The sequence below is a fragment of the Dermochelys coriacea genome, chromosome 9 (genome assembly GCF_009764565.3).
Source record: "Dermochelys coriacea isolate rDerCor1 chromosome 9, rDerCor1.pri.v4, whole genome shotgun sequence".
Classification (NCBI taxonomy): Eukaryota; Metazoa; Chordata; order Testudines; family Dermochelyidae; genus Dermochelys; species Dermochelys coriacea.
The window spans coordinates 56,764,448-56,778,464 of NC_050076.1; the positions used below are offsets into that span (position 1 = coordinate 56,764,448).

Consider the following 14,017-nt stretch of genomic DNA (forward strand, 5'->3'; position numbering starts at 1 on the left):
AGAAACTGAAGCACAGAGCAATGGTGTGACTTGCTCAAGAACACACGGTAAGTTTGTGGCAGAACTGGGAATAGAACCAAGGTCTTCCGACACCAAGTTCAGTACCTAAGCCACAACATGCGGAGTGCTGCTTTGGGACCCCATACACAGGATGATACATAGCTACCTTTCTTGGTCATAACTTCACAAAGAAACTTGCCCAGAGATAATACAAAGGGGCTTGTTTTTCATTGCACATTAAATGAACTGTGCAGTAAGTGCAAAGAGTCCCAAACTCAAAAGGTAATTAGAGGGGTGAGATCTAGGAATCTCTTATATGAAGTGGGCATTTCAGGCTGGGCATGACACAGACAGGACATAAGCAGCCTCAGCTGTGTCTCAGGAGCATCACTTTAGTCCCAGGGCTCTGAATCCTGTTGTAACCACTGGTGCCCTCTACAGTAGGTTATTAGGGTTACAAATGATTGGCTCAAATGTCTGGAGTTTGCAATGCCTCATGCCCCCACACAGCAGCTGTCTCAGGTGTTCTACAAGCAATGGATCTGCCATTTGGGTCTAATGCCTGTGGAGAGGTCTCTAGCTTACAGCCAGCTGAACTGTTGCAATCTTCAACCATTTCCATCCAAATGTGTGATACACTCCCCCCACCCCACCCCCAACCACTTCCCCAAGCATCACAGCTGTGGCAGTTCAGATGCTGCTCATAACCCTGTCCCACAATGCAGTGTTTCACATATGGAAGTTAGCCAAACCTTCCTCCACATGCAGCACTGCCAGGCACTGTAGGGTATTTGCGCCAGGAGTCCCAGAATGTAGATTGGGTCTGAATGCACCAAAATGGTTCTGTGAAAACCAGCCTGGGCAAGATAAAATGTGGTGAAGAAAAAATGATGCAACAATCCACATCATGCAAGCAATGCTGCTGCTGCAATAGCTTCCTTGCTTGCTGTCTAGAGGAAGAAACATGCTAAATATGTCCGAAGAATCCCTCTACCCTGAGAGGCTCCTTGAAAGCAAGTCGGTCACAGATAGACACCTCCCCCATTCATATAGTAGGGGACTATTTTTGTTTAATGTGAAAAACTTTACCTTCCTGTTGTGGCCCATTATGGGTCTGGGTTCCAGGAAGCCTCTGATGAGCATCTCAGCCAAGATAATGATTAGTGATTTAGGGATGTCCAATTTGAGATCTGGTTTGCAGGTGGGTGCCCAGCCCTTTCTGGAAATCAAGCCCCTCTAATGCATCTCACATTGAGCACCCCCAAATTGCTAGTCACTTTTCTGAAAACCTTGGTCTTGTCCATGCTGGGAAAAAGCCCCACATCAGAAGGCTTATTAACAAACCCCATGTTAAACATGACTTGGCACAGAGGCAGTCACATTTAAAAACATGTTAACTGACTGTAGTTAACTCAATAATGTAGAGATGGTCAAATATATGAAAGAGAAGCAGAAGGCAATCAAAAGCTACTGAATTTTACCTCAACTAGGTGCTCCAACCCAGAGGCTCCATATGGTTTACATTGCCATTTTACTGGGTTTTTTTTCACCCCAAATCATAGTGAGCCAAGAATGAGAAACTAGGAGATTAGAAAGCAATCAAGAAGTTTCTTAGGCTCATATACAGTGGACCAATATAATGTACCAGTCTGAGCTTATGTGAGAAACACTAAACTAAAATAGCCACACTAAGCTAATGGCTCTCTGCCTTTACCTGAGCTGGATTTGGGGTGCAGGCAAACAGCATGATAGCCCAGGAAATGATTTCTGCCTCCTTCCTCTGTTGTGCTCCAGATTCTCAGCTGTGCAGTAGATGGAGGCTGAGATCAGATACACACTGGTAACTCTCCAGCAGGAAAGCTTCCTTTCAATGAAAAGAACCTGGTGGAAGGATCTTGGGAAGAATGATTAGAGTCTGCAAATAAAGACAAGTTCCAATCACAAGCAGAAGCTGGACAAAAAACAAACAACAAAACCCGAGAAGTGCTGATTTAAGGCTTAGCTTGGCAAAGCCTCCTCAGGAAAATGCATGCCTGGTTCCATTCCAGTGCCCAAAACCCCTAGGCACCTTTGAACATGCTAGCCTAAGTCTCCAAACCATGGGCCAAATTCAGCCCTGGCTTATACCCCTCGCAGCTCTCAGAAGGCAAATGGAACTGTCGGTGCAGAATATGGACCCAATATGAGTACTGCTATATTTTAATCAACATTGAAGGTTTTTGGATTGGGGAAGAGGGGAAGTCAGCAAGGGTGTAAAATCCTATGAGTAAAGGAGATGGTCCCCTGCTAAAATATATGAAGAATTTCAGGAAATATCTTCCCCTGGCAGTTTGCAATTGCCTACAGTTCCGGGGCAAAATGTTCCCTTTAAAGTTCCTACTTGCAGTCAGCTCTACATTCAGCTGGTCCTCAACCACACTGGCTGTGTGTGAAGCCAAGGTGTAAGTGTGTCTTTTATGAGTTGATTAAATTAGTAGTAGTGGAATGACATATTCCTAGTATAGTTCACTATGCTATAGTTATTTCAGAGCAGTCTCACAGTAACCCCTGCCCAAGCAGTAAAACTATCAGCTAATCCGCAAAACTGTGAGGTATTAACCCCATGTTAGGCTCCCCAGCTCTAAGAGAGAGTTGCAGGGATTGGCCACACAGCAAACCAGTGACAGAACCAAATCAGCACTCCCAAGTTCCTAGTGCCCAGCACCATCCACATTCTTTTAGCCTCTCTGTTGCAGCATACACTGCTCCCTCCAAGAAGCAGGATTCCTGCCCCAGCCTTACAGAGAGGCAGCCAGCAAGAACAGGAACAGCCTCTGTGCTTTCATGAAGTCCTGTCCTTCTACTGTACCTGATACTGGGGGTTACTGCAGCTGGACAGTCCTCCTAGCCAGTGTGCAGACTCCAGCCGTTAGCTCCATGCCAACAGTTTGCACTGAAGTAATCCTGCTGCGTTCCAAGTACAAGCAAGATCATAAAGGGTCCTTCTAGGTTACTGTCCAAAGCTCCGCTCTCCGTCCGCCTCCCCTGGAATTTCTAGAGACAGGGAAGTGGTCTCACTTCATCTCCACTTGGTTGCTTTTAAACATCAGTTTATGACTGCTTCCTGTCTTGGGAAACACCAGCCAGTGAGTATGCATAAGACCAAGAAATGGAGATAAAGCAGTGGAGGCAGCAGGTTTATAGTCACTTTTCTGCTTATTGCCTCTAGCAGGATCTGCCTTTGTTTGCGATGGGGGTGTGGATTTGCATGTCCCTTCACAAATTAGCATAGCCACATTTTAATAAAGCTTTGATGAGAAAAATTTAAAGAGCCAATACCAGAAGGAAATGTGGAACAATCCTGGTATTTCTGCCCTCAAGCTGATCTGGCTGTGTGCATCTTGGCCAGGTTGAAGATTTCAAGTCACTGGAAGTGTTGACACTCCTGCATGCTAGAGAAGCACAAGAGCATCACTGTGCAGCACCACCGTGAGCCTCAGCCTCTTGGGTGCTACCGCAATACATGTAATAATAAAATAGTGGGAAAGGGCTATATTAGGAAGACACAATTTATTCATTATTATTAATTCTATTTTATGAGAGGATGGGACAAAAAAGCTGATATCATCCCAAATCAACTTCTCCTCAGGTCTTTGCTGAAATGTGAGAACTACGATAAAAGCAGCCAGCATGGAAGCATTGAGAAAGACCATTGTTTGCAGGTGTGGGAATTACTATGCAGCTGAAATTCCCAGTTGCCAAAGAATAGAGCATATGAGGCAAACCCTGTGAAAAGCAAGAATCCAGGAGCAGCCCAGCTGAGTGATAGATTCCCCCATTCACACTGAGACAACTTCCATTGGCAAGAACAGAGATCAGTATCCCAAGAAGGGAGTTAGACATGAAGGGTTTAGGCCAGTTCTACATACATACATGGCCCCCCTAATCAGTGTACTATCAGCACCTCAATACACCCCTGTGAGGCAGGACAGTGTTCTTATCCTCATTTTACAGACAGGGTTGAGTCACAGAGAGACTAAGTGACTTGTCCAGACTCAAAACAGTAAATCTGACAGAGCTGGGATTAAATGCAGCTCAAGTCCCAGTCCAGCATCTTAACCACAAGCCCAGCCTTCCACCCTGCTCAGTGCAATCAGAACCTTACCTCCTCCTGCTGTCCTACTGGCAAGTTCTGATGTTGTCATCTGTGATATCATAATGCGGGGGAAGATGAAACACACCATTAGGGGAACTAATTGACACTGAAATAATCAAAGCACAATTTGAACTAGTCTCTCACAAATCACAGTGGGGAAGCTTTTGCAAGTCCAAGCCTGCTCTTGGTAAAAATCAACTGGTGTCACCTCAATCACCTTTAACTGAAGCAGTATTATGTCCATAGATCCAGATTGCCTTCTTCTGCAGAAAAGGAACACAGAAGGGTCCAGGAAAACTTGAGGAACTTGATTTTGAAGCATTTTCACCAGATCACTTTACTAGGGAAGCAGGATTTGCCTCTCACTAGGAAACGCGCAGGGGATGCACTCTCCAGAACGTACAGTCCCCCTGAGATCTGCATGGACCTTGGGGGGGTCTAGGGGAGGTTAAAGCCATCCGTGCAAGGTCCATGACAAGTTCTGGCTGTCCCTTGGTGACTCCCTGGCAGCATGGCACAGACAGAATCACATCCTCAGGGATTCCTTAGTCTGCTGTTGCCTTGGTGCATCCCACCACCACCCCAGAATGAATTCTCACTGCATTAAGGAGCTCTGCTTAAAAGTTAAAATGGCCTTCAGAATGAACACAGCAAGTCTAGATACAGTGTATGACAGAGGAATAGTCTTCAGGCAATCAGAGAATCATCATATCCATTCATGGCTATGCCAACAGATCTCCCAACTTGTCAAGGATATCACCTTGTCTATTTTCAGACTGAAATACCACAAACTTCAGCACTTTATTCATAATTATGCAGTACCACAGGTGTGTATAGTGACTTACAGAGGAGTGAAAAAGCCAGCTCCCCACCCCCTTCACTGGACACAGCCCAAAGAGCAGGGGAACAGGTGGCTTATGGGAAGGGAAGAGGATGGTAAAATTAAGATAAGAAAATTTTGGAGTCTACATGGCTTGTTAGAGCCTCTTATTTGTAATATAAGAGATAGTATAATTTGAGATAGGAGTAGAAGGTTAGTTCCAGAGGCTACATGGAAGGAGTGAGTCTTGAAGAGGGGAATTATCTCCATTTGTTGATATTCTCAGGTGGATGGTACTGGAGGAGTGAGACATATGCTTGCAGTGAGTTCTTAACAAAGACTGAGACAATGCATGTTGATCGGTGGGGAGCAGTGCGGAATGACATAATTGGGCATCTAGCTGCTGGGAATAGGAGTTGAGCATCTTCATTCTGTTCACACATGAAAATGAACCTAGTAATGAACCTCTCACCCTTGTCCTCATGTAGGCATATCATAAAGCTGCCCTGCAGTTTCTGGCCTGACTTAGGACTGGATAATGAACAGTGGGCGAACCTCAAGTCCTGTCCTCTCCTGCAACAGACCACAGCAGTGTCTGTGAACAGTTTGCATAGCATTGCAATACTACAAGCCCCTCATCAATTAAAAATCCCAAATCTCCAAGAGGAGTTTAAAGCTTATCTTGAAGTGATGTTATGGCTCAAGAATGCTAAGCACCAAATCTCTTTCCGCTCAAAGCGGATAGGGCATAAACAGGAGCTTCCTCATGCTGCTCCACGAATGTACTTCACCATTCATCCTGGAAAGGTGCGCTCAGTCTCCATAGCCATTCACAGCTGGCCACTGAGACCATTAGAAGGTGCCAGTGAATACCATTTACAATCATGAAATTGGATGGCTATGCGGGCCTGCTAAAGGAACAGAAAATCATGCATCTCATTTCACGGGTTCAAATCCTCTTCAAGTTAGTATTAGCCAGTTATTACTGTAAATGTTAAACAAATACAATGTTAGATTTTCATACACGCAACTTCATACTTTCTCTCACTTTTTCAAACAAGCACTCTCCTGTGGCTCCTCGTACATGGGAAGAGCTTCCCATAAATCTCTGCAAAGTTACCTCATTATCCCCCTTTCATATTCCATCTTAAAACTCTCCTCTGCCGTGATGCCTACCAAAATAAAATAAAATTAAATTAAAAAAAAAATGAACGGTGTGCAGTGACCAGCATAGTCTCACTGTCCACTTGTGCTCCCTCAACTATCTGTCTCCACTTGTTGCTTCTTGGATTAGATCATAAGCTGTATGAGGCACGCACTTTTTTGTTCTGGTTTCAGAGTAGCAGCCGTGTTAGTCTGTATTCACAAACAGAAAAGGAGTACTTGTGGCACCTTAGAGATTAACAAATTTATTTGAGCATAAGCTTTCGTGAGCTACAGCTCACTTCATCAGATGCATTCACAATGCATCCGATGAAATGAGCTGTAGCTCACGAAAGCTTACGCTCAAAATAAATTTGTTAGTCTCTAAGGTGCCATAAGTCCTCCTTTACTTTTTTGTTCTGTGTTTGTACAGCCCAGTGGGGCTACTGCAATACAAATAATAGTTCAGTTGCTTTTGGGATGGGAGCTACAGATCTCAGCCCATATCTCAATGGGTTCTGTTAAAGAGAGCCACCACCACAATCAGCATACTTGTTTGCAGCCTTAGCAGAGGAAAATCACAGGAGTGACTGTGCACAATGAATTATTTCCCCTTCTGGGCTTAGAACAACTGGGGCTTTGATATTAAAAATACTTACCATTCTTATTGGTTTTCTTTATCAATGCTGTGTGCATGGAGCCCACAAGAGAAAAGCATTACAAATACTGAAGGGATTGGTTAGATAAAAGCATTGTTAAAGATACAGCCACACAGTCAGAATTCAGTCACAAATATATTGCAGAACATGTCATTCCCAGGTATAGTGCATTTCTCACAGCCCGTCCCTTGCACCGATTAGCACAAATTCTATTTCCACACTGACCTGCCTCAAGCTGTGTCTACTTCACTGAATTTTACTGGAGAGAGAAGTTATATAAATATTTTTTACATATATTGCACAATCATTAATATATGGTAACTAACAGGTTTCACAGTAAGACTCGAAGAAGTTAAATTTACCAAATCAACGTCCAATACAATAGGGTAAACATAGGCGTATGTGAATGACAAAGCCACGTTTCTGTATTTAATAGGAACCAGGATGTAATTCATGATGCTTTCTGAGTGCAAATATTGACAGATGCAGAATGTCACCAAATTCTTACGTTGCTGATCAAGAAACTGAAAGCAGCTTGGAGCAAGTAGTACAGAGCTGTCTGACTCACATATTCAGTTAACTCTTCACTCACCTGGGGTATGACAGTCCTTCTACTTTGGATTTTTAACTCACGGGGGCCCTGTTTAAAAATAAACCCCACCCAACCAGAAAATCCAGTTTCTGGTTAAGTGAAAATCAGTTTGGGTCAAATTGTGCCCCCAGGGACATTCATGCAGCCCTACTGGCTTCAGTAACCATTTAAAAGCTTGTGCATAAGATCAGTGTGGTTGCAGAGTTGAAAATGAGGCACAAGTCGGCTCTGGTTTGGTAAGTTCTCACTACTGGTGACAACTACCCAAGAGACTGAAAACATCAAACACTCCTCTGGATGGGGTAAAGTAACCTGTGATGAAATACCTGGTGGTTTGCAAGATGCTCACATACTATGATGGTGAGAGATGTACAAATGTCTAGATAGCAAAAGAAGACAGTAATAAATAATACCTGGCTCTTCTATAACTCTTTCCTTCCGTAGATCTCCAGTGGTTTACAAAGGTCAGATCATTATCCAGCTGGAGAAGCTGAACAGAGAGGCAAAAGCAACGAGGAGTCCAGTGGCACCTTAAAGACTAACAGATTTATTTGGACATAAGCTTTTGTGGGTAAAAAAGCACACTTCTTCAGATGCATTGAGTGAAAATTAGATACAGGCATAAATATATACTGGCACAGGAAGAGGAGGGAGTTACCTTACAAGTGGAGAACCAGTGTTGACAAGGCCATAGAGAGACAAGAGGCTTGCCTGAAGTCACCCACTAGGCCAGTGCAGAGGCACTATTTTTTAGATGATACAAATAGATTACAACAATGCAGTCAGAACCAAGGCCATTGTGTGGGGTACTGTACAAACACAGTAAGAGACAGTCCCTGCCCCCAACAAACTCATCTATCTAGATTAGTGGTTCTCAACATTTTCCATCCTGGGACCTCCTCCACCTACTTGGGACCTAGCCAGAACCCCCTCCTATTCAGCAATGGGAAGGGTGTGGTGGTCATAACCTCTACCCTGTTTGTGACCCCTAGATTGAGAAACCCAATTCTAGTTAGGTTTCACATTTTAAGAGTAAGAGGAACTAACAGAGTGTGTGTTACAATTAACATACATCATTATTTTCACCATGGTAACCCACATCCTTCTAGCCCCCCATCCTTTGTTTACTGGCAATCCCTGTTGTGTCACGTTGATTCAACTGTAAATCTCTTGGGGCAAGAACCGGTCTCATCTACAGAACACCACCAACACTCCTGCCACTGCATGTCCATCATCATTACAGGCAAGCCACATGGCAGGGTTCCTTTGTGTATGGTGTCAACAAAAGGGAGCTCCTGTGCACAGTCTATGACAAGCTTGCTCAACTTTGCTAATGAAAAAGATTTTGTGGCAGCTAATAGAAGGTTCATTGAGGGTCAGAGCAGAACAGCACTGTGTTCCCTGAAATCCTGGTGAGCGATGGCTGCTCTGTATTTGGGCCCCATAATTTTTAAACTAGCAGGATTTACCATCTAGTTTCCAACAAACAAACAAACAAACAAAACAATTGCGTGTTTCCTGGGTTCTAAAGTAATCAGAAAGGAGACACTTTTAAAGGAACAATGTCACCTACTTTTCAGGTCCACATGGACAAACCATAAATATTACTCATGTGATGGCTCTAAGCAACAGCAACAGCAACAGCTCAAACAATAGTTTGCAGAAAAAGGACAGAGGCAGACTATTGGAATAAAGCTCTCAGAGGTGATACCCTCTGGTGGAAAAAGGTTTTGAAAATACCCGCTTATCTGAAGTATCTTTAGGCAAAAGGGAGAAGAGACCTCTCTGGCAGGAATGGTTCAGCAATATCCAAAGAGTGAGGTGAACTCTACCAGAGGTAGAGAAATTCCCTATCCTGCCTTTACAGTCCCATACTGGGTATGATTCACTTATGGAAAGAACCTTCTTACTCTAGACTCTTTGAAGTTTCCTTCCGCTGAGTATTGTGTCCAATTCTGGGTGCCACACTTTGGGAAAGAAATGGACAAACTGGAGTGTGTCCAGAGAGCAGCACAAACAATAAAAAGTTTAGTAAATCTGGCCTATCAGAAAAAGTTTTTTTAAAATAGGCACGTTTAGTTTTGAGAAAAGAAAATTGGAGAGGCAGGAGTGCTGATAGGAGGAACTGGCTTTGGGGGGAGGGATAGCTCAGTGGTTTGAGCATTGGCCTGCTAAACCCAGGTTGCGAGTTCAATCCTTGAGGGGGCCATTTAGGGATCTGGGGAGTTGGGGATTGGTCCTGATTTGAGCAGGGGGTTGGACTAGATGACTTCCTGAGGTCCCTTCCAACCCTGATATTCATCTTCAAATGTGTAAAGGGTGGTTATAAAGAGGACAGGGATCAATTGTTCTCCATGTCCACTGAAGGGAGGACAAGAAGTAATGGGCTTAATCTGCAGCAACGGAGATTTAGGTTAGATATGACGAAAACCTTTCCAACTCTACGGGTAGTTAAGCTCTGGAACAGGCTTCCAACAGAGGGTGTGGAATCCCCATCACTGGAGGTTTTTAAGAACAAGTTTGACAAACACCTGTCAGGGATGGTCTAGGTATATGTGGTCCTGCCTCAGCACATGGGGCTGGACTTGATGACTTCTAAGTCCTTTTCAGCCTCACATTTCTATGATTTTTAGATTACGATCAGGCTCTGTCACCTTCAGCATTTTTGTAGCAGCCTGGCAGAAATACCCAGACTGAAGAATCGGTGTTAAGAATCCTTCTGAAGTCCTGAATGTCATAGAGGAGGAAGGCCATACCCACACCTTTGAGAGGTTTCAGAGTAGCAGCCGTGTTAGTCTGTATTCGCAAAAAGAAAAGGCGTACTTGTGGAACTTTAGAGACTAAAATTTATTTGAGCATAAGCTTTCGTGAGCTACAGCTCACTTCATCGGATGCAACGTTGAGACTGACTCAGGAAGTCACCCAGGAATCAGCACCAGTTGAACTGAAATCCTTTGCTCCAGAGTTTTTCTCTTATGCATACACATTTGGATGACATTTCTGCTATGGAAAGGAAGGTGGAAGCAGTAGGAAACTGCCTGATTTGGGAGTTATAGCTCCATGTGATTCGGAGGGTTCTGCATTAGGGTATGATGCTACATTCACCAAAATTAACAAGGACAGTACAGTTCTGTGCCACAGAGTAGACTACCTCCAAACCAAAGGAGTGGAGGAGATATTTTTGCTTGGCTGGCATACTGGAGAACATGGCATCAGGAACTCTGCAACTTTGTTCTTGCTGGATGCTTCACAACTTTGCTTGAAGCAATGGGCCCACTGGATCCCATTATTTGATGTCACCTAGAAAACTTCCTGATGGGTAACTATGCTGCCAAGACTTCTTCTAGAATTGGTTACGTGTGAAGTTTAGAACATGAGGATTTACATTCTGAGTGTGCTAAGGAGAATATAGAATCTGGAAAACATTTTCTTATTGAAAAGTGCATTATACAAACAATGGAAAAGTTTAATGGTAAAATCCCAACTGCATTAGTGAGGTACCAGGCCAAACAAAAACAGAATGGTATGTACACAATACAAAACAGAATATAGTGCCCTCTGAATTCAACTCCTCGTCCTAGCTTTAGCAAATGATGGGGCTCCAATACCACAAAAGTGGATATGATATAAAAATCAAAGTAGGGTGAATGTTGAAAATGCCTTTACTTTAAAGCAGACTACCCTTCTCTCAGATCTCCGAATGCCTCTGCCTCAGCATAGCAGGGAGGTGCCACATACACTGAAAGCTATATTTTGTTATGGCTAATTCTGGGGAAGTCATGAGGCAAATTAAGTCACAAATGTGGGGGAAATAATGTAAGGCACAGATTTAGGCCTCCTTAGATTCAAAAGTCAAATTCATAGTCCCTCCCATCCTAGTACAGACACTAGCCTCTAGCTCCTTCCCCAACCAACTACTCACAGTGGCAGCATGTAACAGTTATCACTTTCCATCACCATAGCAGTGTGTGGACTGGCAGTTCATCCATCTGCTCGTGCACACATATCCTACTTAGCTCAGTCTTTTGTTTATATTGAGAATTTTTTAAATGCAGGTTTTTAAGCAATATTCTAATTGATGAGTGCTTATCTCAAAAAGGATCAGAAAAGATAGAAACTCTGGACAAGGGTCGGAGTGTTAACACAGTTCAATGCCTTTAAAGGATTATCACCCTCATCTCCCCCAGTACAAAAACTGAAGCTCTATTCACGGGGGTGTTACTGACTTGAAGACTTTTCACTCCTGTTTACCAACATGGTTACTTAATTCTGACACACGAGAGACAGCTGCTGGCTTAGACTGAACACAGAAGCTTGCTGATGAAATGCCAAATACAAATAAACACTGGTACAACCAGGAAATATCATGTGTTAAGATTTATTAATAATAATAATCATCATCATCATCATCATCATCATCATCATCATAATTTTTCAAAAACAAAAAGAGAGAGTGCATTATACACAAGATCTGGTATTCAGTGCTTTTTATTGGCTGTTTTCTCCGTGCCAGTGTACTGAAGACTTGGGTAGTGGTAAGTGGATAAAAAACCCAGCTGGGACATTTCTCCAAGGAGGGAAGGAGAGAGGGTAGGCAGGAGGTTCAGAATCGGACAAACGTGGCATCAATCTGCCGAACAGAAGGAAGCGCCAGCATGATTTTGCGCCGGTACTGAGGATCCTTCTGCAGGGGGTTTCTCTCCAGATATACAGTTTCCAAATTCTTGGCTCCCTTCAGCTCATCCAGGTCGCTCCAACTCTCAATGAGATTATCGTTCATCTGTGAAGCACACACACGAACACTCCCAGCAAAGCTTCATTAGTGAGAACATAACCCAGACAGACACCGCTCATGAGGAGTCACCCATTACCAAGAACCAGGGGGCAGTTAGGCTGTGCCGTTACTAGCCTGATAGAATCTAGCTAGGAATAATGACACCGTATGGACTTCTTCAATGTGAGGCCTTGCTGAGCCTTCTCTGTTCCCTACTCCAAGCACAGTTATTCTTCAGCAATATCCACCACAAGACCCTGCCCCCTGGTAACGTGTAACCAGAATTCAACTCCGACAGGCTTTAACATACCTTGCCTGTTTAGAGGATCCATCCAAATGCCACCTATTGGCTCTCTCTCTTGTCTACAGAGCATCACAGGAATGCCTTACTCACTGCAAACCCCACTTCCTCGTGACTTGTCCCTTCAGCACATTGCTGCAGTTTTGGCGTCAAGGATAGCTTCACGGGTTCCCCTTTAATATTGTTCCCTTAAAGCCAGCTCCTGCCTGACAAGGCAAAGCCTGAGTTCTCCAGTCTAAGGGCACAACCTTTCCTTGGCAAGACATTCTCACGTAGGGGTGGAAATGCTGTAAGCCTCGCTTCAGCAGGTTTCCTCATGCGTCTCCACTGGTAGCCAGTCTGACTCCCACAGAAGAGGCTGAATGGTTCAAGCTATAAACATAAGACCTGCTCAGATCTCAATGCCATCTACCACAGAGGCTTCATGCCCCCCCCTACTGCAGCCAAAACCCCGCAGGGCTAACTGTGGTCTCTTGACAGCTGGGCTCCTTCGAACACTGCTGGCCAAAATACACCCACTGGAAAGCAGGATGGCTTCCATAGCACAGAGACTTCAAGCATGTCACTGTAGACAGTATGCAGCAGTGCTTTGAACCACAGTTGGCAAGGGGGAGGGATGCAAACATGCCATTCAGTATTATTACCATTCCGTCCCACATTTGGATCCTGGCCAAATTCCAGTGGGGGGTGTCAGAGGAAGGAAGGAGTATACCATGCAGGCACAATTCCCCTATCCCAGATGTGAAAGCTTCAGCTCTCCTTTGCTCCTACAAGCAGAGCCTGGAGGTTCAGAGGAAGTTACTGCAGCAGCAATATTTTTATTCTCAAAATAAGGGACCAGACCTTTTTCAGCGCACTGCTCCCTACTCACATCATGCAACCAAGGCAAGCAGCACTGAGGACTCTCAACTTCCCCAAAATTGCAATTGTGAAGTAGAAAAGCAGGGTTTTTCATTGAAGTGCCTACTTCCCACCAACCCCGGGAAAGACAGCTGCTCTAACAGGGGCCATGTGTCACCAAAGGATGGTCATGGGGTTAAGATGCTGGACTGGGCCTCTGGAAATCACTTCTCAGCTCTGCCACAGAGTCTCTGTGTGACCTCAGATAAGTCTATCTGCTGGTGCCTCAATAGCCTCTGCCCCCATCCATAACATGGGAGGCATTTTTCCCTACCTCAGAAGGGTGATAGAGAGGCATTCATATACTATTGTGCCAGAAGCCATATAAATACCAAGTTAGAGAAGGACAAAACTATCTGCAACATTCCTGGACTTAAGTGATACTACATCTGTGCTAACTTTAATACCCTTATTTAGGACACTAAATAGGGTCAGAAGGATGCATACAGCATTTAGGAACTGGAACCCCGCAATTAATAAAAAAATAATTCTTTAAAGTGGGCTTCATACCTCACTCAGTTAAACTGTAATTTTGAAGATAATTTTGCCCAGTTCTCTCCATCAGGAGGGATGTAGGGCCAAGTTAAAAGAGTATTAAATGGGAAAACTGGAGGCTCAGATGAGGAAGGGAGTTAGAGATCATAAGCAGACCTTTACCAATGCACTGCTGTCTAGTTCACTAGTGGGCTCTTG

At 44.1% G+C, this 14,017-nt stretch overlaps 2 protein-coding genes across 11 annotated transcripts in view; one reads left to right on the forward strand and one right to left on the reverse strand.

Annotated features, from left to right (window-relative positions):
- LOC119861508 (high density lipoprotein binding protein) overlaps nt 1-14,017 on the forward strand; it is a 152,578-nt gene that overhangs the window by 112,132 nt on the left and 26,429 nt on the right. The gene's annotated exons all lie outside the window — the stretch shown is intronic.
- The window catches only part of PPP1R7 (protein phosphatase 1 regulatory subunit 7), a 46,215-nt gene that overhangs the window by 1,009 nt on the left and 31,189 nt on the right, over nt 1-14,017 (reverse strand). For 3 of the 5 annotated variants that reach the window (XM_043491621.1, XM_038416736.2, XM_043491624.1), the window contains one exon: nt 11,712-12,129. The exons of 1 other annotated variant lie outside the window; for it this stretch is intronic. In XM_043491621.1, the coding sequence (XP_043347556.1) occupies nt 11,953-12,129 (177 nt within the window). In that variant the 3' untranslated portion in view covers nt 11,712-11,952. Of the gene's footprint in view, nt 1-11,711; nt 12,273-14,017 lie in introns of those variants that run through there. One more of the 5 variants, XM_043491622.1, reaches the window with a different exon arrangement.